The 26,670-nt window shown below is 37.7% G+C and overlaps 1 protein-coding gene across 1 annotated transcript in view; it reads left to right on the top strand.

The window, feature by feature from the left end:
* Positions 1-26,670, top strand: part of CFAP47 (cilia and flagella associated protein 47) — a 380,737-nt gene that overhangs the window by 213,121 nt on the left and 140,946 nt on the right. The window contains exons 46-48 of the mRNA XM_062183128.1: positions 14,990-15,186; positions 17,095-17,238; positions 17,492-17,665. Of these exons, the coding sequence (XP_062039112.1) occupies positions 14,990-15,186; positions 17,095-17,238; positions 17,492-17,665 (515 nt within the window). The remainder of the gene's footprint in view (positions 1-14,989; positions 15,187-17,094; positions 17,239-17,491; positions 17,666-26,670) is intronic.

Here is a 26,670-nt window from a genome sequence, read left to right as displayed (position 1 = left end):
AATGTAGGTGATTAGCTTTAGTAAATAGCATTCCATCGAAATTTGAGTATAAATATATTAGATTTAAAGTCTTAAAATCATATTTTGTGGTATAAACCAATATTGGAACAAATAGGGGGCCTGTGCTGTGGCGTAGTGGGTAAGGCTGCCGCCTGTAGTGCTGGCATCCCATATGAACGTCAGTTCAAGTTCTGGCTGCTCCGATTCTGATCCAGCTCTCTGCTATGGCCTGGGAAAGCAACAGAAGATGGCTCAAGTCCTAGGGCTTCTACACCTGCGTGGGAGGCCCAGAGGAAGCTCCTGGCTCCTGGATTTGGATAGGCACAGCTTCTACCATTGCAGCCATCTAGGGAGTTGGCCAGTGGATGGAAGACCTCTCTCTCTCTCTCTCTCTCTCTCTCTCTCTCTCTCTCTCGGCTTCTGTCTCTCTGTAACTCTGCCTTTCAAATAAATAAATAAATCTTTAAAAAAAAGAACAAATAGGCAAATTCCAAGCAATAGTATAGTAATACAGAAATAAATATTCTCTTTTATGGGGTGGGATGGAAAGAAAAGGAACTGACAAGTATTTATGTGGAGGAATAACCCAGTGTTCTTGCATAAGTGCAGGAGAAAGATGGAAGTAGTCTTAAATTTATAAACTCAATAAATTCTATACTTATCAACATGAGTTAGTTTTGATGTCTTAAAATTGCTATCTTCTTTCTTCTTATATTAATGTTGTCTATCCTTTTTTTTTTTTAAAAAAGATTTAATTATTTGAAAGGTAGATTTACAGAGAGGCAGAAAGAGAGAGAGGTCTTCCATCTACTGATTCACTCCCCAAATGGCTACAATGGTCAGAGCTGTGCCAATCTGAAGCCAGGAGCTTCTTCCAGGTCTCTCATGTTAATGCAGGGGCCCAAGGACTTGGGCCATCTTCAACTCCTTTCACAGGCCATAGCAGAGAGGTGGATGGGAAGTGGAGCAGCCAGGATTCAAACTAGCGCCCATATGGGATGCTAGCACTATAGGCTTCAGCTTTATCTGCTACACCACAGCGCCGGCCCCAATGTTGTCTATCCTTTACCTGTATCAAATTCATAATGAAAGTTATACCTTTATGATTAATGGTAGATGAGAGTAAAATTGTTTTTTTTAAAAAATAATTTACATAAATCCATAGTTACTTAAGTCCAACCATTTGGAAAAACATTATTTTCCCATTCTACCATTTAACATATAATGCTTTCATCTGAAGGAAATGAAACTATAAAGAATGTTCACCTGTATAGAAGTAAGTAGGTTCATCAATTTCTGTAGACGCAACCAATGTTGCATATATATATATATATATATATATATTTCATGGAAATTGTACATGTATGTACTGTTGTAAATGCACAGTTATGACAAACTGCTATGGGAAAGGGACACCCCTTGTCTTACCTCATAGATCTCAGTGATCGCGTGACTCTTTTGTGTTAGTGGAATAGGGTAGATTTTATGTTTAGTGAAAACGACAATGTGCAAAGCACCACGATGGTTGGTTTATATGGCTTTTGACATCTAATCCTTCTAATGTTTCTGTTTGAGACCTCATGTAGGCCTTGACTCTTTTTTTTTTTTTTGACAGGCAGAGTAGACAGTGAGAGAGAGAGACAGAAAGGTCTTCCTTTGCCGTTGGTTCACCCTCCAATGGCCGCCGCGGCCAGCGCACCACACTGATCCGAAGGCAAGAGCCAGGTGCTTCTCCTGGTCTCCCATGGGGTGCAGAGCCCAAGCACTTGGGCCATCCTCCACTGCACTCCCTGGCCACAGCAGAGAGCTGGCCTGGAAGAGGGGCAACTGGGACAGAATCTGGCGCCCCGACCGGGACTAGAACCTGGTGTGCTGGCGCCGCTAGGCGGAGGATTAGCCTGTTGAGCCACGGCGGCCTTGATTCTTATACTTGCTTATCCATGGACTCTCACCATAACGTTTCCACAGTGTTATTAGTTTCCACAAACATTTTCACTCCATTTTCCTCCATCCTCACATCTACCATGTAAATGACTGTGTTCCCTTTCTCACACAGGAAAAGAGACTACAGAAACACATCTGTTAGTAGACACAGGAAGTGCATTCACTTGGAGAGTCACCAAATACTCAGTCTTAAGTAAGGGTCACTCAGAGGAAAGCTTTATTATTTTAAGATTAATTTTGTTTTATTTTAAAGGCAGAGTTACAGAGAGAGATATCGTCCATCTGCTGGTTCACTCTCCCAAATGGTCCAAAGGCTGGGGCTGCAGCAGGAGCCAGGAACTCCTTCTGGGTCTCTCATGTGGGTGTAGGGGCCCAGCCATTTTGGCCATCCTCTGTTGCCTTCCTAGGGTCATTAACAGGGAGCTGGATCAGAACTGAAGCAGCCAGGCCTGGAATCAGCCCTCATACAGGATACCAGCACTGCAGGAGGTGACTTAACCTATTCCTTAAGAAACTGCTACTGAGAAAACCAGTTTGCCAGGGCTCTTATATCAAGGGTTAAGAGAATATTCAGAGTACAGAAAAGGGGTAACAGGAGGATCCTCCCTGCTTGCCAAATGCATTTTTATACATTGTGTGTTCAGAAGCCTGCCTCAGCAGCTTTCCTTGTTCGGGGGGGGGGGGGGGGGGTGTCTGATCGTCTCTGAGTACATGTTGCAAAATAAGCTTTCCCGGAACGTGTTCAGAAAAACAAGCTCAAGCCACTGTTCCTGTGCCCCAACTCCTGCATAAATCCTACACTCTTGGTTACAATTCTTCTTTAACCTCCTCGTCTCTTTCCCTCAGTGTCAGAAGACACTTGCTATGTTTACCATTTGTCTCTACCTAGGTTATCTAGGTAGAGATAAATCGGGGGTTCTTCATCATTTAACACCATCCCTTCTTCTCTGACAGTGAATCTTTCTCTTGTAACTCCCAAGTATCCTCATGCTTGAAAAATTGAAGACATCTTTGCCTTTACCTTTCCCATGGCCTCCATAGTTCTCAGAAGAGTAAACTCTTATCTGTAGTTTCAATTCTTGCATCAGTAGTTCCCTTAGCAACCTGTCAAATCTATCCTTTGCCCTCATGCTGCAGTAAAACACGCAGTTGCTGTCTAATTACCAAATGCAGTGAACCACTCTCAGTCTACATCTTACCAAATCTCTATTACATGTCACCCAAATGATTAAATTAATCTAATCCTAGAATTCTGGATATTTGATAAAAAGTTTCATCCTGGTTGCCTGCATTTATCTATCCCTTTGACAAAATTCATTCTTAGCTTCTTTGTGAATTCTTCTGTTTGCCACATATTATGGGAATCTTCGAGAGTATCCTTTTCCCTCTGGGATTAATAGTCTTTATATACATCCTGAGAAATTTTGCACATTCCCATAATTAAAACTTTTATCAATATCACCAATATGTAGTTCTATTCCTACCCCTTTCCTTCCATTTTCAACTTTTATATACAGAGGCAGATGAGAAATTTTCCCCTAAAGATGCAGATATGCAAATAAATATACAAATGGATAAATAGATATATATATATATTCCTAAAATTCAAAATAAATGAATTGCTTTTCTACATCAGTTTGTTCCTTGTGATGTAATCTTTATCATTTCATATGGTAGGAATGTGTCTCTCATACTAGAAATCTTGTTATACTGCTCTAAACATCTCTTTTGGAGCTCATACCTACAATCAATTTGGAAATATTCTGTATTCTACTTCTTTTGTATACTCACAGTTATGATTCAGGTTATTATCAGCAGTTTTCAAAAGGAGAAAATAATTATATATACCTCTTCTGAATATCATACACATTTAATGAGATAATATATGTTAAGAATTTAAATGTTATATACTATGTGATAAATGTAATACATTTTAAGAATTAAATGCTGTATGATATACTTGATAAATGTTGATTTTTAATAATTTTCTAAGCTTCTCATCTTTAAGACCCCTTACCATCAGCCAACAGAATATTAATAAGTCTATGAAATGTTATTGAAACATTTAGAGATTTCAGTGACAGATTTAGTCTGTTACCAACGGAATTTAAGACTTATGAGTCTTAACTTTTTCCACCCCTCTTCCTACTCACTGTATATAATTTTATATTTGTTTTTTTTTTGTTTTGTTTTGTTTTGTTTTTCACTTTTTGACAGGCAGAGTGGGCAGTGAGAGAGAGACAGAGAGAAAGGTCTTCCTTTTGCCGTTGGTTCACCCTCCAATGGCCGCCGCGGCTGGTGCGCTGCAGCCAGCGCACCGAGCTGTTCCGAAGGCAGGAGCCAGGTGCTTATCCTGGTCTCCCATGGGGTGCAGGACCCAACCACTTGGGCCATCCTCCACTGCACTCCCGGGCCACAGCAGAGAGCTGGCCTGGAAGGGTGGCAACCGGGACAGAATCCGGCGCCCCAACCGGGACTAGAACCCGGTGTGCTGGCGCCGCTAGACAGAGGATTAGCCTGTTGAGCCACAGCGCCGGCCATAATTTTATATTTGTAGTTTTACATTATTTCTCTTGAAAAGGGTTCCCCAAATTGTGAAAGCATCATGTCTCACAAAGCCAGACTTATACCTGCTTATAGATATTGGCATAAAATCTCATCTACCTGTGGATCCAGAAGCCCATCTGTGCTGACCACTGATCTCCCATGTTATACTTGCAGGCTAGTGAGTACTGGTCTGATACTACATATGTTAGCCCTGCCTCCTCAGTTGCATTACCCCATCTTTGTGATATATCTCCCTCTGTCTTGTGTGGCCCATTGGCATGGACATTTACTGTTAAAACCCTAGTTTGTTTCTGGCTTGTTTCTTCCTGACTCTTTCCCACAGGTACTAGCACACACTTCCTGCAATTGGTCTTGGTCTACAATGCCCTGTGTAACTCAAATAGTAATGTTTCCCTTGAATTTGGAATCCTGGGACTTTCCTGTCTATGTGTCTGGCCTTTTTATATCAACCAGATCCATTTCCTGTTTCTCAGTGGCACTTCCTCAATTACAAGCTTATTTTCTACTTTCAAAAATTCTGATAAGGGGTCGGCGCCATGGCTCACTTGGTTAATCCACCGCCTGCGGCGCCAGCATCCCATATGGGTGCCGGGTTCTAGTCCCAGTTGCTCCTCTTCCAGTCCAGCTCTCTGCTGTGGCCTGGGAAGGCAGTGGAGGATGGCCCAAGTGCTTGGGCCCCTGCACCCGCATGGGAGACCAGGAGGAAGCACCTGGCTCCTGGATTCAGATCGGCGTAGCTCCGGCCGTACGGCCATTTGGGGTGTGAACCAACAGAAGGAAGACCTTTCTCTCTGTCTCTCTCTCTCTCACTGTCTAACTCTGTCAAAAGAAATTTTAAAAAATCTGATAACTGCTGCTTAACTAATATACCTTTCTCTGGCTGCCCTCTCATCTGTGTCTTCTCACAGTCCATAGCCTGTTCACTTGCCAGTATATCCTGTCCTAACATTCAGGCTTTTCTACCCACTCCAGGGTTTTTCTTCCCACTCTGCACTATGCAACAATGAGACATGATTGTGTCCATATTATTAAAATATAATTTAATTCAAATAATTTAATATAACCAGGTCAACATAATTATAATATCTAAGATTACAAATGCCCCTTATTCTTATAGTTTTGATATAAGAAATTTTCAGTTTGATAAATGACTCACTTTGCTTTTTATTGTTTTACATCTACAGAGAATGGGGTCCAATAGTTTTTTCATATTCTTTCCATTAGGTCTTCTCTGGGGAACATATGTCTGCAATAATATGTTTAGGGAGCCATTTAATCAGACATTTTATAAGCCTTTTACCCTACTTTAAGTCCTGAGAACATCCTGTTTATTGGCTTGCAGGAAGCTCATTCAAACTGATTTGCACACTTAGTGAATCAATCTGTAATAACTTAAAAACCAACTCTATCAAAATGGATTTTATTTTTAATATGAGACAATTAGAGAAAGTTTATGGTATTCACAAATGAACATGTAAAACACAAAGTTAATTTGCCATCAGCAATCCCTTGTTTCCCTTCCCATGGAGGGGTTAATTAGAAAGTGAAATCTTATTTCAGCTCATTTTTCTGGGAAATTCTGTCTTCTTATAAAATTATAAAAAAGACAACTTCTTAGTTAAAATACTGGCAAACTGGAACTCCTTGAGAGGCCTTCTAATTTTCCTTTAAGTAATCCATGAAGACACAGAGAAATTCAAAAATTCAACAGCAGTGGGGAGAAAAGATAACAGCCAGCCATTTACATGAAGCATATGAGGAATTACTACTAATTACTGAGCTGATGTGGCCAGATTGAAAGCCACATTTAATAGTTGCCACAGCCACCAGCGCAATTAAAACATAATTTAGGTATAAAGAGGAAAAGTCTTCTTTCAAAATTTGCTTTTTCCTCAGAAATTTATTATCTACATGTACCAGAAAACCAGGAACTTTTTTTTATTGTGCTCCTCCTGGCACCTACTAGGTGTTCAAAAATGTCTTCTGAATGAATGAATGAATGAATGTAGGTAAAGTGCTTTCCAAGGTAGCCTTTCGCTTACTGCTCTTGCACTCTATTAACACTTCTGTTTGCAATCCTTCTGAAAAAACAAAGGGAAAAAAGCAGCCTCTAGGCTTAAAATAATGACAGGGGACAATGTGGAGGACTGTCATTCTGCTAAGGATTGTGTAGAATCTAACATGCAGACCTAGTGCTGGTGGTGGCAGAGATCCCAAGAGTCTGACTTGTGGCACACATTGTTGGGCTCAGAGTTTGTTAGTTACTGAGAAGAAAAAGAGATTTCCTAAGATGCATATTTTCTCCTCGATTAGTGGAATGCTATCAGTAAATGCAAGAAAATGAGCTACCTACGATTAATATGTGACTGCTTGATACAGGAATTGGTCCAAGGGCTGTGCATTGAGCTGCCTCCACATTTAGACCTAAGAAATCAGTGCAATGTGACAGGGGAATGAGATCCTTTAGAAGAGATCACTCAGGAAAGATAAATCTCTCCTATTTCTAGAAGCAAACACAAAAAGCAAAGACAGAAATAAATGTCATACAACGCCAAAAGACAGCAGAGTGACACTGAAATTCACATGTAAGATGGGCTACAACAGAAATAGAAATAACAGACTAGAAAGACAAGAAAAATTCTGAAAAGCAATGAGATAAGGGTTTTTTTCAAAGGAACAAAACTTATACTAAATGCACACTTGCTAACAGTAACAAGAGAAGCCATAAGACAATAGAATTGTAGTGCTCATAGAAATTAACTGTCAGCCTAGAAATTTTTATTGAAGTAAACCATCACTCAAGACTAAGGATGAAATAAAACTATTCTTATCTTAAAATTTTAGCAATTTGCAATTTAGACAATTTAAATATTATATATATATATATTTTCTAAAAGAACATGTGTAAGATATACTTATGGCTAAGGAAATTTAATTGAGAAGAAATAATTGAGATCAGAAGATCAGTGGTGCTGACGCTGTGGCTCATTAGGCTAATCCTCCGCCTGCAGCGCCGGCACCCTGGGTTCTAGTCCCAGTCAGGGCACCAGATTCTGTCCCGGTTGCTCCTCTTCCAGTCCAGCTCTCTGCTGTGACCCAGGAGGGCAGTGGAGGATGGCCCAAGTGCTTGGTCCCTCCACCCACATGGGAGACAAGGAGAAGCACCTGGCTCCTGGCTTCAGATCAGCGTGGTGTGTCATTCGCAGCGGCCATTGCAGGGTGAACCAACGGAAAAAGGAAGACCTTTCTCTCTGTCTCTCTCTCTCTCTCACTGTCCACTCTGCCTGTCAAAAAAAAAAAAAAAAGATCAGTGGTTAATTAAAAAAATCAGAAATTGTGGCTATGGGGCCAGTGCTGTGACAGGGTAAATTAATCCTCTGCCTGCGGCATGGGCACCCCATATGGATGCCAGTTCTAGTCCTGGATATCCTCTTCCAATCCAGCTCTCTACTATGGCCTGGAAAAGCAGAAGATGGCCCAAGCACTTAGGCCCCTGCACCTGTGTGGGAGACTCCAAAGAAGATCCTGACTCCTGGCTTCTGATTGGCCCAGATCCAGACTTTGTGGCCATTTTGGAAGTGAACCAGCAGATGGAAGATCTTTCTGTCTCTCCTTTTCACTATCTGCAACCCAACCTCTCAAATAAATAAACTCTTTAAAAAAAGAAAGTATGAGTAAATCCCATGAACTTTAGCTATAGAATATAGAATGTATAATTTCCAAACAAGTAGGGCATAAAAGGAAATAAAAAATTTTGATAAATCCATTAGAATACAAGAACAGAGAAGAACTACAGAAAGGATACAGAAAAGAGAAGCAAAAAATGAGATGTTACAATAAACACATATAATAAATAAAAATAACTATACAGACTACACTATAATCAGCTGGTATTTTCACAATGTAAAGTAAAATACAGCTGTATTCTATTTATAAAATTACCTGGTAAAACATCCAAAAACCTATACCAGGTATTTACTAATCAGAAAATAGCTGGAATGAATATATTAGAATATGTAGACTTACAGCATATATATATATATATATATATATATATATATATAACTTAATAAAACAGGGAAAATCCGGCTTAGAAAAAAATCTGAACTTATTTACATCTAACTACATGTTCTTAAGAATGTATGAAGTAAAATTAACAAACACAAAAGGAGAAATAAACACATTCTCAAGCATGGTCAGAAATTATATACCTGTCTATGATTGATAGATCAAACTAAAAGAAAACTAGTAGGGCTGTATTGTACTTGAACAACAAAATTAGTAATACAAGGCTTTTCTGTATTAAGTCTAACTTGGTTATGCTGTAAATAATCTGTAATCCTTGCCATTTACTTACGGTCGATAGCACTTTGAAGTCTTTCTACAGCATTTTTTCCTATGCTTTAAGGCATTTCGAAGATGTGCAGTTACTACTTTTCAGAAAAATTGCACATGGAATAGCATACATTCAGAAATGTCTTCTCTGCATGTAGACATTAATAAACTCCATGGGGAGGCAAGTCCAGAGCTCTCAGCCATTTGGTTTCCATCAGGTGCAAAAGATAGCATGCCATGTTCTTAGCATACCATTTTTCCCCTCTCAATTCCTACCTGCATCTCTCTTTTATTTTTATTCTTCCTCTTTCCCTTTCTCTTCTCATCATGCTCTTTCTTTTCATGCTTAAATATTTTAGATTTTCCTGGCGATAGAAAAGTAAAAATAGCGTACCCTCTTTTAAGGTGATAAAATCTATTTTAACAATACTTCAAAAATTGAATCTGTCAATAATTAAGAGGTCTTTATCATCTTCACATATTATTTTATTGAATATTATAAATCTGTTTAAGCAACTAACCCTTTTTGGAAAATGATTTACAAAATAAATCAAGCTTATTCTAAAATTTATGACATTGAATCCTTTTATTTTTATGGAGTCTGTGGCTACATTTCATGTTTTTTTATTGAATGAGGAAACTCAATAATAAGCAATTGTTAAGTAACAGTGAATCCAGCACTTTACTGGAGTATTTGTGAGGCAAATGCTCATGTGTCTCCTATCAAGTAATTAAAAATGGAGAAAATTCCAACTGTGATTTGGCATTTTGACTTACATGAGAAATATTAGGAAGAGACCGCCATTAACACTTTGTAGTAGAAAATGAAAGTGTAATTAACAAATCAAAACTTTTCTGAAAACATAATAATTTGTGTATTTTATACATATATTTTATAACTTTATTTTATAAATTAATGTATTTAATAAGATAATTATACATTCTTCACAATTTTATGAATTAAGAACTTATGATTATTGTTTGCTAATAATATACCTAAAAATCAATTAATTTACTCTGCCATATTTTCAATGTATTTTGATATAATTATGGCATATGAAGTCAATAAAAAAAAAACCTACTACTTTAAATTAGACTGTATAAAACCCAAAATTCTTTTCAAATACTTTGGATTTTTCTATACAGAGATTGTATGAGTGAATAGGACCTTCTAGCTTTTAATCCTGTCTCAACCAGATCAACTCCAGCTTCATTTTTTTTTTTTTGAGATTCTTTGCCTCTCTGCCTCTGCCTCTCTATAACTCTGTCTTTCAAATAAAATAAATCTTAAAAAAAAAGAAAACAAAATGCCCCCAAGTGAACTACATTTGAGCAATATAAAGCAGTCTACACAACACAACTGAGAAAAATTTCAAGTTGGTTTTCTACTGTAGAACAAAATATACTGTGTTGAGGAAAAACAAAGGAATTGAAAGGTCATGTTCAAATTATCTTACCTTTATCGTTCAAATTGTCTTTAATGTTGATGCCTAGGTCAAAAGTATAAACAGAAGCCCACACAGTACATGTCTAAATTTTAATAGTTATCTATAAGGCTAAACATTTTAAAATAGAATGCATTCTATTATTCCACCTTGACAAGTATAACTTTCTACCAACCTGGAAAACCAAATTCCAACTTAGAATTCTTGGACTCCTCAGAATTTTGCACTAGAAAAGGAGAGCCCAGCACAGCTGGATTCTGGCCAGGTGCCCGCCCAATTCTCTTTCTTCCTTTTACAGAAATTGTAAGGTATATGGATACCTCAGCCACCACACTTGTTCTTGATCCAAGTCTTCCCCCTTACAGTCACTTCTTACACCATAGTTCTCAGAGTCTTCCAACAGTAGGATGGACTTAGGGAAGACTCTGGTGCAAGTGCTGTAAACAGGATCAAGGTACTTTGGGATTGTTAATTATGGTTATTTCATGAATTTGGATCATTGATGAGACTGGCGTCCATGTAAGCCTGTACTGTTGTCCCATTTACTCTTAGCACATGAAGAGACCATGCCAAAGGAGGAGGTTCAGAGTAAGGCCCTAGAAACTATGAGGCCTGGGACAGAGAACTCTCTTTCCTAAGTCAAAGAAGATGTATTAAATTGAGTGTTTCCAACAGCAGACCATGAGAGCACATCTTGAAAGCAAATAGTTTCAGAGATGATCTCAGGAAGCATTGGCATAGAAGTCACCTCAGAGTTATTTCAACTGTAGAGGAAGAAGGTTGGATGATTTTGTACCAGTTGTGACTCATTCTTCAGGACAGCTCCAATAGACTTTAACTGTCACTTCTGGCCTGATCCATGGGAGGGACTGGGTGCCATTCTGTGGCCCTAGAGAGCCTTTGAGGAGAAATTCTGTTTTCGGTAAACTCATGGCCTGCGGGAAATATTTCAAGGGGCTATGGCAGGAAATACATCTGCTACATTGTAGAATTACAAAGAACTTTGAAAACACATGTCCCAAAAAGACAATGATGGTATGATCACACAGTGTGGCTAATAAAGTTTCCAAGTTTCTAACAAACATCTGTGGATAAATACCTTAACCTTATGTTCCTTAGATCAATTATTTCATATGTTTAACCAAAGTAAATATGTTCTATTTTAGCAATAAATATTCAAAACTGAAGCCATATTTTCCAAAAATTCCTCTGTTTCCATGGATTTTTTTTAATTTAATGGAGAGGGCGTGACATTGTGTGTACACTTTAGGGTCATTGTTCATGAACATCCAAGAAATGGAATACATATACTTGAGAATGTCCCTTGATTTAACTTTCAGACTCAGTAATAATTAGAAAATGAACATTTTTAGGGAGAAGAAAATGATACAAAACAGTTTTTGACAGAAACTTTATACTTGTGCATTTCAATTATTGTTTATTATGAAATGACTAGTGATTCTTTATCTTGATGAAAGTAATCATTTTGAGATTAAATTTCTTATTCAAAAAGTTTAATTTTATTTAAATTACCTATTATAAGTATTTATATTTTGGTCTGTTCATCTAAGAGAAAAATGGGGCTATATAATATCTGTTAATGAAGCAAAACATTTGATCACATCATGCTCTCTTCTAATTTGCTCCAATGAGCTTCCCAGGGCTCAAATACCTCTCTCAGGATAAAAGTGATCAAGAAACAACAGTTGGTGAAATATGCCTGAAGTCCTATTTGCTGAGTTAAAAGTTATTCCATAATAAGATATTTACTTGAATAGCATGGAATAAGAATAACATTCTGATAGCCCTTGTGAGTAAATGCTTCCTCCTTGGACTAGCTGAGAGGGACTTATTAAATGTTATAAAGATTTCAAATGTGATATGTTTCAGCATATTTTAATATATATAACTACATTATACTTGATCTGTAGTGTATGACATATAACAAAGTATAACATGTCATATATTCTACGTAATATGTAATTAATATAATATATACTTTTTTAAGATTTATTTTATTTCTTTGAAAGACAAAGTTACAGAGAGAGGTAGAGACAGAGAGAGAAGTCTTCATTTGCTGGTTCATTTCACAGATGGCTGCAATGGCTGGAGCTGCGCTGATCCAAAGCCAGGAGCCAGGAGCTTCTTCCGGGTCTCCCATGCAGGTGCAGGGTCTCAAGGACTTGGGCCATCTTCTACTGCTTTCCCAGGGCATAGCAGAGAGCTAGTTTGGAAGAGGAGCAGCTGGAACTCGAACTGGTGCCCATATGGGATCCCGGCGCTTCAGGCCAGGACTTTAACTTGCTGTGCCATAGTGCCAACCCCCAAAATATGCAATTTATAATGTATAATATAACACATGTAACTTGTAAAAGACATGTATAAATCCTCAATTTGTTTTAAAAGTGATTTAGAGAGGTTAATTTACTTGCCTTGCATTATGGGCATATGAACTTATGTTCATTTGAAAGGAAATTTTCTATCTTTAACATTTATGCTATTAAATATGAATTAATTAAAATTATAGTCAATTAATGTCATAATGATTACCTGGTAAATTGATTGATATGTTTCATTGCTTTTCCTGGTTTCAGAGAACTTCCTTGTACAGAATTAGGCTTCCAAAGATTTTTTTAAAAAAATCATTTGTGGTTCACTGGTTACTTAAGTACTTTGGTATTAACAGTGAAATTTTCATTAGGCTTTTACACCATAGAGAATTGTGAGGCGTTTTTTATGGAGAATAATAAAATGGTGACTTTTAGACAAAATGTGGTGTTGCTTGAAAGAAAATGACCAGAGTAGATTGCCTACCCACTATTAGAAATGATATTAGCCTTCTTTGTCTCTTTTAACAGTTTTTGTCTTAGTGTCTCATTTGCCTGATATTAAGATAGCTACTCCTGGGGCCGGTGCTGTGGCGTAGCAGATAAAGCCACAGCCTGCAGTGCTGGCATCCCATAGGTGCACCGGTTCATGCCCCGCTCCTCCACTTCCAATCCAGCTCTCAGCTGTGACCTGGGAAAGCAGTAGAAGATGGCCCAAGTCCTTGGGCCCCTGCACCCACGTGGGAGACCCAGAGGAAGTTCCTGGCTCCTGGCTTTGTATCTTCGCAGCTCCGGCCATTGCAGCCAATTGGGGAGTGAACCAGTGGATGAAAGACCTCTCTCTCTCTCTCTCTCTCTCTCTCTCTACCTCTCCTTCTCTCTTTGTGTAACTCTGACTTTCAAATAAATACATCCTTTAAAAAAATAAAATAAAAATAAGATAGCAACTCCTGCTCATTTTTTAATCTCCATTTGCATGGAATATCTTTTTCTACTTTTTACTTAAACATTATGATTAATGGTACATAAAATCTGTGATTATAAAGTGAATTAAAAGTATGTTATTGCAAAAATTAAAGGAGAAAAAAGGAAAGGGGTGGGGTTGAGGGAGGGAGAGTAGTATGGTTATCTTCTTAGAGTTGTATCTATGAAATACATAAAATCTCTTCTCTTTATATTAATAAAAATAAATTTTAAAAAGAAATGATATTAACTATTAACTTAAGGTAAGTGACAGAACAAGGTGTTATGAAAGGGGTGAGTTAGATCTCTCTCTCTCTCTCTCTCTCTCTCTCTCTCTCTCTCTTTGTCCCTTGCCCATTAACTATGAAAAAATTATTTCTATCCACTGGCCAAGTTCATGGCTTTGTGACCAAATACCTCTAAGTTATAGAAATGTAGCAGATGATAATACTTATCAAACATCCCTTATATCCACTTTATTTTTCAGGCCAATTTTAGTTAGAGCCATGTGGTTGCATATGGCCAATTAAATGTAGTAAATGTTAATTTTAGGCAGAATATTCAAAATCTCTCGAGCAACTTTCCAGATATTCCTTTTCCCCTGATCTGTCAAACAAGGAGAAGGGGTGTTTCTGAAGGAACATCTGCAAGTCAGAGGTATTGAAACAGTGAAAAGACTTGACATCTCTGCCTTCATATTGTATTTGTCTCCTTTGCTTCCTTAACCTTTGTGTCAGACCACTTATACTCCATGCATGTAGACATGTTAGTCATTAGAGCTATTCTGTTTGCAGCATCAGGTTTCTGCAAATAGACTCTTACTGAAAGAGAGATAAGGAGGCGTGCACAGAAACAATGATTGCTCTGTTAGGAGTTAAAAGGGCAGTGGACCAGACCCCTCTCTCCAAAGTTAACTAACCAATAACAGAGTTTCAGGGGGCTTCTTGGGCCTCTGCTAGCATTCAGATGTCTTGTCCTTATCCTCCTCCCCCTTTTCTGCCACTTGTATTTAAAAAGTCCTCTTACAAGGCACAGGGGAGATAATTTTTGTAGGATCCCAGTCCCCCACGTTTATGGTTTACCATTACTCTGAATACACTCAATTTCCTTGCTTCAACACCTTGCTCAAGCAGAGGATCTTAGGCTCAGGAACAGTACCTTTCAGAACATGGAGCCCTGAGTGACTTTATGGAGCACACTTTCCTCTGACCTATGAAGAATATATGCTGCCATTGATAAATAAAGTGGCATGATAATCTCTAGAGATCTAGGGATGCCATATTTCCTCAACACAAGAGTTTGTTCTAGGTTATACAACACAATTTAATACAATAATATGAAGTATTTCTTATCTAAATTAATTTTTGTATTTATATCACTTTAAATGTTTGAACTATGTTTTAATAGTTTCAGATGGATCTGTTCCAGTTCCTTTACAATTTGTTCCTCGCAGTCCTGGTCGATACCCTTGTAAAATTCTGCTGGTATCAAAATATGATGTCCGTGTCTATTGCATTGAAGGTATAGTGAATGGAGAAACTCCAGAGGCCACATTTAAGTTTGTAACACCAGCATTTCAAGCCCTTACCCAGAATATTCCAATAGTACGTATAACTTTCTTTAGTACTGGTTTTCCTTCTCATATAGGGAAATTTTTAATCTACTATTTTTCCTTCTGACAGTTTGATACTTTTAGTCTGTGAACTGAACTGACAATAGATTAACAGGGGCCAAAAACACCCAACACATGTATTAACAAGCAGAAACATGAGAGCCATAGATAAAGCATAAGGCTCAAAGAAGGGGCAACATAATTGAAGCTTATATAGAAACTAAACAATGGGATGGGATTGAGCTTCTCGGAGGAAGGGAGCTGGCAGTAGGCTCTAGAAGGTTGAGAAGTGAAGCTACATGGGGAACAAGTGAGGTGTCAGACTTGCCAATCTTTTCTTCCTATGAAAATATCTTCCCTAGGCAGAAAGGGAAATAGAAGAGCAATTGTCTACATCTGTGGTGTACTAATGTAAATTTTCTTTGTAGATGAAGGCTCCTTTTATAAAAAGGCAGCCTTTCAGAGTTAGCCCTATCTGTAGTTTCTCAGAGTAGCCATTCTTAAATATACGAATGAAATATATTTTAAGGTGACATATTTTGGCATCCCACACACTAATATTGTCTCAGTTATTCTCTTGGACTGTACAGATTTCTGACTGCATAATCTGCTACCAGTTATTTCTCTTCATCTATGTCAGAGCTTCTTCCTGAGTATAAATTTTACCATGTTTATCACTTGACCAATCACTTCTGCTTTTGTTTAAAAAAAATCTTTTGTTTAAAAAATTAACTCTAATATCATTCTGTTCCAAATTGTGCTGTGATATTAACATTTGATTAAGATGAGAATATAGGCATTTAGAACAATGATTGACTATAGTTTGACTGTTAGTCAAAGTAACAATAAAGTTTACAAGTATGTATGTGACTGTAAGGAACTTTAATTTAACGAATGACAAGTTATTTTTGCTTATCCATTTAATCATTAAAAACCCAAAGTCGTTTTGAAGCACAAATATCTATTCTGATAATATATGTAATCTGTGTTATCTGAATAATCCACCACTACAACATCTTTTGTTTTCCTTAATTAAGAATAAATCTTGTGCTCCAAGACCATTTTGTCATTTTAACAGTAATTAGAATGTCAAAAAAAAGATATTTCTCTAGAAATTAAACAATCCTTGGATAGAGCTGTAACCACTGATTTGGACCCCAGGAACTTGTTCTATCAACGAAGAATGTGGCCAATACACAAGCAGATGAGAAGGTGATGTTAGCATGGTTTATTAGGAAATTCCTACGCGTGATGAACCAGGTGGGCGTCTCAGTAAAGGACTGAGAATACAGTTTGCATTCATGGACATGAGTATGGGTCCCCCATTTCTTCTTCCCTCTTCCCTCTTCTGGGAAAGTCTCAGTGGGGGATTTGGGGATGTGGAATTCCCCTAAAAATACTCCTCTAGATAATACATCAGGGTTCTTATCTATTGGAGAAGCAAATGACTCTTTCAGTCCAGTAGGATCAGCTGTGTACCACTCCCTCAAGTCAGTGGCTTCCTTTTGATAAAGGCACCTTGAACCAGGGGAGACAGACAAGAGGCTGGGCCCTGCTTTCAGGACTTGTTTCCTCATTCCATTGTACATAAATTTATTTTCTTTAAAACTTCTCATTTTCTTCAACCTCTCTTACGCACATAGGCTAATATCTACCTAGCTGCCTTAAGAGAATGATTGCACAATGCTCTTGTACATAGAGAGAACATGTAGTCATCCCTGTGCCTTATTTTCATGTTTTTGATAGTCTTAACAAATATGACTTACAAATGGTGATTCTTAAGAAATATCATAAGAACACATTACATACTTTGATTACTCAAAGTACCAAGAATTATTATGTAATTCAACTTCATTAGCATCATCCATCTAATATTTTTGTACCTTTTTTCTTGTTTTAGATTAATAAAACATGTAAAGAATGGAAATGTCAAATTACTATAGAAGGAGACTGGTTTGATGGACCTTCTGTTCTATATGTTGGACCAGGAGAAACTGCACATTATCCCCTCACATTTAAGCCTATTTTGGAATGTGAAATTCAGGTATGAACTCATTGATTTTTCCCCTACATTAATATTTAAATAAATTATTATATTCCAAAGAGAAATAAAGAGCTTTTCCCTAGAAGTTCACCTGTTTAGTACAAGCATTTGTATGTAGACTAGAAAAGTCAAGGGCTTACATCTCCTTACAAGTTTATTTCCTTAACCAGAATCAAGATTAATAGATTAGCAGAGGTTGTTTGGCATCAAACTATGACTTTCATAGAGCTGAAATTTGGCTGTTTTTTCATAGGGTAAATTTATCATACAAAATGAAATAGATGGTATGGAGAGCTTCTTTGCCCTGATAGGAATTGGTAAAAAACCTTTGGCCTTGGAACACTTCATTGTGAAATGTCAAGTGGGGAATGTGTTAAATAAATCCATAATAGTACCTAATCAAACAAGGACTATCCTAACATTTAAGGTAAGATTATTTTAGTACTAAAGTCTTCTTAATAAATACTGAACTATCTGAACTATAATAAAAAAATTTGAAAACACTTCATTTTAATTAGTCAGGTGAAACAATGTCACATAAGGAGATCTTAAAATTTTATCTTATATTAGTTCACTTGTTACTAAATTTCATTTTAATTATGAGATTGAATTAACACCAAATACATGTTATATTTAAGTAATTAGTATATAAACTATAAAATACCTTAAAATCTACTTGTTTGAGTCATATGTAATTTTTGTTTTAAGAAATATACACAATAAAATTTTTATTTAGAAATAGCTTTTAAATTTTTAATATGAAATCTATAGCACAACAAAATCGTGAATGTGTATCTATCATTTAAAGTGTGAATAATTGTAGAAATGTAAAGAAATGCATAATTGTTCACATCCTTATTTTTATGAAATTTTGAACTTTGCCCTCCTCACTTGATCAGTAAGGCCAGTCTGTTAAGTTTTCCACTTCCCACTCCCTTCTTTATCTATAAATTGTATGTGTCCAATAGGACCCTCAAAAGAAAGCTTCAAACATGTACCCATCATAGCTGTCTGAATTCAGTTTTAGGGGGAAATACAGATGTTTTCAAAAGTGCTGGGTTTGCCCTAAGCTTTTTTAAATAATTTTGAAAAATGTATGGTTCAGTTCTCTTTTTCTTTCCTTATTAGATTGCAAATGGAGTGTGTATTATAAATGCAAATTTCATCTTGGCATTCTGTTCACTGCCATCTCTTACCTTCCAGACCCAGTCCATACTCCTTGAATTAGCTCCCACTTTTCTTCAATAGTCCATGCTTATCTGTTCAGCCTCATCTCTTGCCAAGAATGGCTCCTGCAATACTCAGGCCTTTGTATATTGTTTCCTCTTTTTTGTTGTTGCCTGGAAATCTTTGTTCATGTCCCAATCTTCCACTTATCTGTTTTCATCTCTCATTCATTCTTTTTGAAAAAGACTTAGAGTCCACTTTCCGAAGAATACTTCCCTAACTGCATAAACTTAGAGAACTGTTTTTTGGCTCTCATAAAATTTTTTAAATTGTTCCACTGTTATACCTACTACATCATAATGTGATTTACCAGATTACAAATTGTGAGAACAGGGTCAGACTTTATACCTAGCAGAAATCATAGTATCCAGCACATGATAGTTTTTGAAGAAATATGTCCTGTCCACTGCATACTGAGTTGCCATTCTCATTTCTAAACCTTCCAGTCTGGGGCCCCCACAAGGCCCTCCTCTATTATGGCACCTTCTGGCAGCAAGGCCTCCCATGAATGGACAAATTCCAAGGATGCCTGCCTCTTCCCCCACCTTTTATATAGCCTAGCCCAGAGACAAAAGGCACCCATGGTCTGGGGCTGCTTGCCAGCTCCTGCCAGCTCAGGGGAGTGCTAGACAGCTGGAGCCGTGCTCCATACCACACCACTCACATTTGCTACACCTACCTGAGGCCATGGCCAGGTGCCCACCAGACCCTAGGACCCTTGTTCCAGTTCCCCAGAGGCTGAGGGTCGTTGCTGGGGAAGCAGGACAACAGGGGTACAGGGGATTGTAGTAAGGGCAGATCCTTTATCCAGGACAGCCCATGATATTTACCCCACAGCTCAGTGGATGCTACTTGCCTGATTGTGCTGATTCCAGGCCCCATGTGGTTTCTGCCCTGTAGGATACAAGCCCCTGTTTTTCTTGGATGGTTCTCTTACCCATTGATATGCACTATTACTATTTACTGAGCACGTACCAGGTGCCAGGGACAGTGCTAAGTGCTCCCCATCTGGTCCTTTACTTAATCCTCAATGCAGCCCACTCTGAGAAATGTATGGACCCATTTTCCAGATGAGAAGAGGTAACCCCAGGCCTCCTCAGGGTGAGCTGGTCAGCAGGAGCTGCAGGATGTGAATCCAGGTCTCCCTCATCCCCACCTTGAGAGCAATTCTGCAGAAAGATTGGGCAACATGTTCCTCAAACTCTCCCACCCAACTCCCTGATCCGTGCCAACCTCCCTAATGGGACAAGGCTCCTGGTCGTCAGGCCTGGACCCACCTGGGGTCCCCTTGGCCCCACTGCAGCCTCCTGCAGAGGTCCACAATTTGTTCTGAATAGTAGCTCCGCAGGGCAGGCCAGGAGAAGGGCTGGAGATTCCTCACTTCTCGGAGAAGCCCTGTGGACACACAAGCCTGGCTTCAATCCAGTCTCCTAAATTCTTGTTTCCCTCAGATAAGGTGAGCCTGGTGCATTCTAACTGGGGCTCCCACCTCTTCTGATCCATCAACCGCCTCACCAAGCCTTCCCAACTTGCTATTGTGGGCCAACACATCTAAAGGCATCCTGTGGGGTGGGGACGGAGGAGAGATCCACCTCCTGCATTAGAAAGGCCAAAAGAGACTGGAAGGTGGTTATGTCTCCAGCTGGTCCATCTGGCTATCTGGCCCAAGGGATGGCTCAGAAGCCACTTTAAGATACAATAATCTCAGTCAGTGGGGTGCCTCAAAGAGCTCATGGAAAGTAGAATGAAAATATAAGTCTAATTTGGGGTTGAAAATGTTTTTAAATCTGGGGCCAGAGCTGTGGTGCAGCAGGTTAAAGCCCTGGCATGAAGCACTGGCATTTCATTTCATATGGGCGCCAATTCTATTCCCAGCTGCTCCTCTTCCAGGCTAGCTCTCTGCTATGGCCTGGGAAAGCAGTAGAAGATGGCCCAAGTGCTTGGGCCCCTGCACCTGCATGGGAGACCTAGCAGAAGCTCTTGGCTCCTGGCTTCAGATCGGCGCAGCTCTGGCCATTGTGGCCATCTGGGAAGGGAACCAGTGGATGGAAGATTTCCCTCTCTGTCTCTACCTCTCTCTGTAACTCTATCTTTAAAAAATATATAAAAAAGAAAGAAAGAAAATGTTGTTAAATCCATGTTGAGTTCTTACACAATATGCATTGTCCATGAACTTTTAGATGGTCCCTTCTATAAACTTTTCAAAAAAATTTTTTTTGCCAAAATGTATGTATCTTTTAATTTCATTTTACAGGAATTTTTAAAGTACCCTCATACATGTATCCAGCAGATAGTACCACAAAGTGATTCCTTCCTTCATTTGCCAAAAAATAAAACTACATACATATCTAAATATTTTTGACATATTATGTTCTTTGACTAAGCAATTCTGGTTTATAAATCTTATAGGAATATTTACACATGTGCAAATAGGTTTACTGCCACATCATTTGTGATAGTGAAAAACTGTAAGCAAACAAGGTACAAAGCATTTCTTGCATAAATTATAACACATCCCTACAATAGAATATTCTGCAGCTGCTCACAGGTATGAGGTAACTTTATATGTATTGATAAGGAAATTTTATATGGGCAAATTATAGGATTAAAAGACCAAGTTTTGGAACAGTGCTGCAGTGTAGCATGTAAAGCTGCTGTCTGCAACATTGCCATCTCATATGGGCCCCGGTGTGTGTCTCCACTGTTCCACTTCTGGTCCAGCTCCTTGCTAATGCATCTGGGAAAGCAATGGAGGTTGGCCCAAGTGTTTGGATCCCTGCACCCACATGGGAGATCCAGATGAAGGTCCAGGCTCCTGGCCCTGGCCCGGCCCAGCATTGGCCATTGAGACAATCTGGGGAATGAACCAGCAGATGAAAGATCTCCATCTCTCCCTCTCTCTCTATAACTCTGACTTTCAAAATAGCTAACTAAATTTTGAAAAAATTTGCTTAATGAACAGATGAACATATAATGGGTGGAATTTAAAGTCAAGAATGGAAGAAAGAAAAAGGAGGGAAAAGGAAAGGAAGGAAGGAAGAATGAAGAGAGAGCAAGGAGAGAGAAAAACTCATGACTATTTGAATTTGCTATAAAATAAGCAGAAGTTAATTTTTCCACCACTCACCTGTCCCTTTCAGAATTTACTGGCAAGCTAGAAAACTTGTTAATTCAATGAAAACAGATTTTAAGAAGAATCTGTAATTTTATAACACTGATTATTTCACTTGATTGCAATGACAGAGTGGTGTTTTTGTTTTCATTATATAGTTTACCCTTCAGAATGAATGTACTACTTAAAAGTTAGGATTTTAAAAACTAACAATCAGTATGTGAGCTACTTAGGGTGCCTGCATCCTATATCAGAGTCCTTGGGTTAGATTTTCAGCTCGGACTCCTGATTTAAGCTTCCTGCTAGTGAGAATCCCAAGAGGCGTCAGTTATGGATCAAATAATTGGATTTTTACCACGCATGTGAGAGACCTGAATTGAGTCCCCAGCTCCTGGATTTAGCTCCAGATTTTGTGGCCATTTATGAAGTAAACCAGCATGTTGACACTCTTGTTCCTTTGCTGTCTCTCTGACTTTCAAATTAAAAAAAAAGACTGAGAAAAAGAATCTTAAAAAAATTAATAATTGCATCTTATGAATAATGTATGTATCTAATTAAATGTAAAAAAGTCAGATTCTCTTCATGACAAAATTATTCTCAGAGGCAATAATAATAGCAGCATGCATTGCCATAATTATAATACACAAATAATACTGAATGATCCTTTGGATATATTTTCAGAAAAGGGATTTCTGATTCATATTGTGGTTTCTCTTTTAATTTTTTGAGAAACATCTATACTGTTTTCCATATTTGCTATACCAGTTTACATTTACAACAGAAGTGTATAGGGTTCTGTTTTCTCTACACCCTTACTAACTCTTGTTAGCTCTTGTCATTTTGATTATAGCCATCATAAAAAGTGTGCATGGATATCACACTGTGGGTTTTTTTTTTAATAAGATGTATTCATTTATCTGAAATGCAGAGTTATAGAGAGGCAGAGGCAGAGACAAAGAGAGAGAGGTCTTCTATCCACTGGTTCACTCCCCAAATGGCCACAACGGCTGTAGCTGCGCCACTGAAGCCAGGAGCCAAGAGATTCTTCTGGGTCATCCAGGCAGGTACAGAGGCCCAAGGACTTGGGCTATCTTCTACTGCTTTCCCAGGGCAAAGCAAAGAGCTGAATTGGAAGTGGAGCAGCTTGGACTCGAACCGGCGTCCATATGGAATGCCAGCACTGCAGGTGGTGGCCTTACCTGCTATGCCACAGTGCAGGCCCTCACACTATAGTTTTGATTTGCATTTCCCTGTTGATCAGTAATGTTAAGTAGTTTTTCCTGTATCTGTTGGTCATCTGTATGTCTTCTTTGGAAAATTGTCCACTCAAATCCTTCATCTATTTTTTAATCAGGTCATTTTTAATTACTTATTTTTGCAATTATATGTATTTCTTATGTATTTTTGATATTATTCCCTTATCACATATATGATTTATAAATATTTCTCCCAGTTCACTGGTTACCTTTTATCTTATTGTTTTCCTTTGTTGCACAGAAACTTTTAAATTTAATATATCACATTTATTTTTTTCTTTTGTTTTCTCTGATTTTGGTTTCATATCCAAGAAATCTTGCCAAAAGCAATGTTAAAGAAATTTTCCCCTGTTTTCTTCTAAGTATTTCACAATTTCAGTCTTACACTTAGGTCTTTAATCTGTGACCCACCAAGCAGCTACCGGGAAACCAAAATCTTTGGGTTCTGGGGGGGAGTATGGTTGCAAAGCTGAAATTTAAAATTTCATTTTTGTGGATGACATAAAACAAAGGACAACATAATTCTTTTGCAAATGGATTCAAACATTTATTGAAGAAATTATCCATTCTCCAGTGTGTAATTTTGGGGCCCTTGCAAGACAAGAGTTGTGTGAGTTTATTTCTAATCCTCTATTCTGTTCCATTGGTTGATGTGTCTATTTTTATCTATGCAACATAATTTGAAATCAGAAAATATGTCTTCAACTTTATTACTCTTTCTTGAGATTGATTTGGATGCTCGTGGTCTTTTTGTGGCTTTGTAAGAAATTAAATCTACATCTTGAGATAGCTTCCCTCTCACGTTCAATTTGATGACCAGGAGTTTGCCACATGATTAGACAAGGCAGGGATTTGCACCTTGATTTCTCTTCTACTAAATTCTGAAAGTTAGAAGTTTTATAGTATTTAAAAATTATGGGAAAAAATTTGGTCTTATGAAAGCACTGAAGAATCTGATCACTTTACTTGTAGAGTACAAATAAGCTGTGAGACTATTAAATGAATGAAATGTCATTTTATGTTTGTGTGTTCAGATCTTCCTAATATTTCTCTATAACTACATTTAAATAGCTACAACAGTAATGAGAACAGAAAAATATGTATGATTTGAGGCATTCGTTCCTAAAGCTATTATCAATAAAGTATCACCTTTCTTAATTTGAAAATCATCATAGCTTTTTTTTTTTATTTGACAGATAGAGTTAAAGACAGAGAGAGACAGAGAGAAAGGTCTTCCTTTCATTGGTTCACTCCCCTAATGGCCGCTATGGCTGGCGCTGCGCTGATCTGAAGCCAGGAGCCAGGTGCTTCCTCCTGGTCTCCCACGCGCGTGTGGGGGCCCAAGCACTTGGGCCATCCTCCGCTGCCCTCCTGGGCCACAACAGAGAGCTGGACTGGAAGAGGAGCAACTGGGACTAATACCCGGCACCCCAACTGGGACTAGAACCCGGGGTACCGGCGCCACAGGTGGAGGATTAGCCAAGTGAGCCTCGGCACTGGCCCACCATAGCTTTTAATCTGCATGTACTAATGATCAGGAATTTGCATAATCTATTTGCTATTCATTTTTATTTACAATATTTGGGTTTATTGCTTGTATTTTAATGGTAATTCTACTGGAAAACAATTGAAATGTTTCTTAGGAGAAAGGCTAGGCCAAGAATCTTTGCTTAATAGTAGTGTGTTTCATTGAATACTTACTTTGGGATCACTGAAATGCTTCTTATTTTTCATCTTCGTTCTCTGATCTATAAAATTAAGTTCACCTCTGTGCACTCAAGACCTACTAACATTCTTTGCTTCTCTCTTTGTCTTTCAGTATCCTTATCTTTCTTTGATTATTTCCCTTAGCTCATAAATAGTCACAAAATTTTCCATTATAAAAGAAAATGTTCCTCTAACTATACTCTTTCTTCTACTAATATCCTCTTTATTTTCCATAACTGCTAAAATTCTTGAATGAGCAATATTTACATGATCATTTCTTATTTTAGGGTAGTGCATTGTATCTTCTCTACTCTGTTGAAACAACTGCCTCAAAGATCACTGAGGACATTTTGGTCAAGAAAGCTCAATTTTTCCCCAAGTTATGTATCTCAAAGTCCATTCACTGTCTGGCAGTATTGACTTGCCTCCTTAACACTTATCATATTTTACTTTACATAACTCTATATTCCTTGCTTCCAAGGCAGTCCCTGACTATTATTTATGTGTTCCTTTTATTCTTAATTTTTAAAATTTCTTTTCCAAATTTCACTCTTTGAAAGCATCCTTATCACTACACAAATCCCACTTGTCAATTTCCTGACTTAAGAAAACTATCATCTATGTATGGATGCCAAATTCAAACTTTTTCTCCAGATGTGTATGTTAGCTCCAGCCCTTCGTTTTCAACTGTACCACTCTGAAAATCTGCCATCAACTTAAAGTCAGTACATTATTTTCAGGTATTTCACCTGTTCTATTTTTCATTATTGCTAGTAGCAATTTTTATGATGTTTGCTACAAGGGTACTAGCAAAAGTTCATAGAAAATGCAACTGAAAGATAAATCTATTTTGGTATAAAACTTGAAATTTATGCATAGCTTTTTCATAATGAATTTTTGAAGTCCTCTGTTATAAATATTTTAATATTCATTTTATCTTATTGTTACCAAAACCATTTGAAATAGAAGGTTGAGACATCTATAAGAGAAAATTTAAAAATCAGAGAATATAACTGAGATACAAGTAAAATGCTATGGAATTTTGCCAAAATGGCAAAGTAGTAGAAATTATACATATGGATCACTTAATGATGGGGACATGTTCTGAGAAATGCATCATTAGATGGTTTCATCATTGTGCAAACATCACAGAAGTACTACATAACCCTAGATAGTCTAGATCAATCACTCCATGTGACCTCTTGACAGTAGTAAATACAAACTGTGTGTGGCTGCTGCTGGTGTAAGATGACATACTGTTTATAGTAAAATTTATTTTCATATAAGCATAAGAAGTACAGCCTAAAATAATAATAGCTTTTTAAACTATTCAACTGTTTTTTTAAATTACCAATTGATTCAAATTACTTTCTGCTGCTAATAACCTAAATTAACTATACTTTCTTCCAGTTGGAACCTGTAGTGCATTATTGGCTTCATCTTTTTACAGAACCATCCCAAAGTACTGAATACAATAGAAGTGGCTGGAAAAAGTCCATCAGAACCTATACAAAACTGTGGATGACAAGACTTTAAATAGTCATGTTTAAAATTATAAACTAACTACCTAACAAGAGGCACTTGCTTACTTCACACAGTATTTTTGAAAGCACCTGTAGAATTTTACAATGCATTTAACCCTTTTAGGCCTTTTAGGGCTTTCTCATTTAGATAACCATCATGTCTAGTAACACAAAATCATTAGACTTTTTAACTTTCAGAAATTTATATCAGTCACATTTTATATTATAAAAACTTAAAATTTAGCACCACTTCATATCTTGACAGTACTTCTTTTTTTTTTTACACTGGTTTACATTTTCCTTTTTATTTATTCCTGGAAACTGCCCGTATTGCAGGTTTTTCATGGATGAAATATGGAACTGAGCAGATTCTTTTTTTTTCTACAAAATTATGGTATAAACTTGCTCAATTTTCTATCTTATTGCTAATAAACCTTACAGGTGCACAGTTTGTAAAATAAACCCCTTAAGGACTGAATGCATAGAGCATGCCGCAAGGTATGAGAAATCAGCTAAAAATGAGCACAGAGACCTACATCTGGACCAACACAACACTGAATGCCGGCAAACATTTATCACGACACAGGGAAAAAAGGAATGAAAGGAG

Source organism: Lepus europaeus, chromosome X (assembly GCF_033115175.1).
Source record: "Lepus europaeus isolate LE1 chromosome X, mLepTim1.pri, whole genome shotgun sequence".
NCBI lineage: Eukaryota > Metazoa > Chordata > Mammalia > Lagomorpha > Leporidae > Lepus > Lepus europaeus.
Note: the sequence above shows the minus strand (reverse complement) of the source record. Positions and strands in the feature narration are given on the sequence as shown.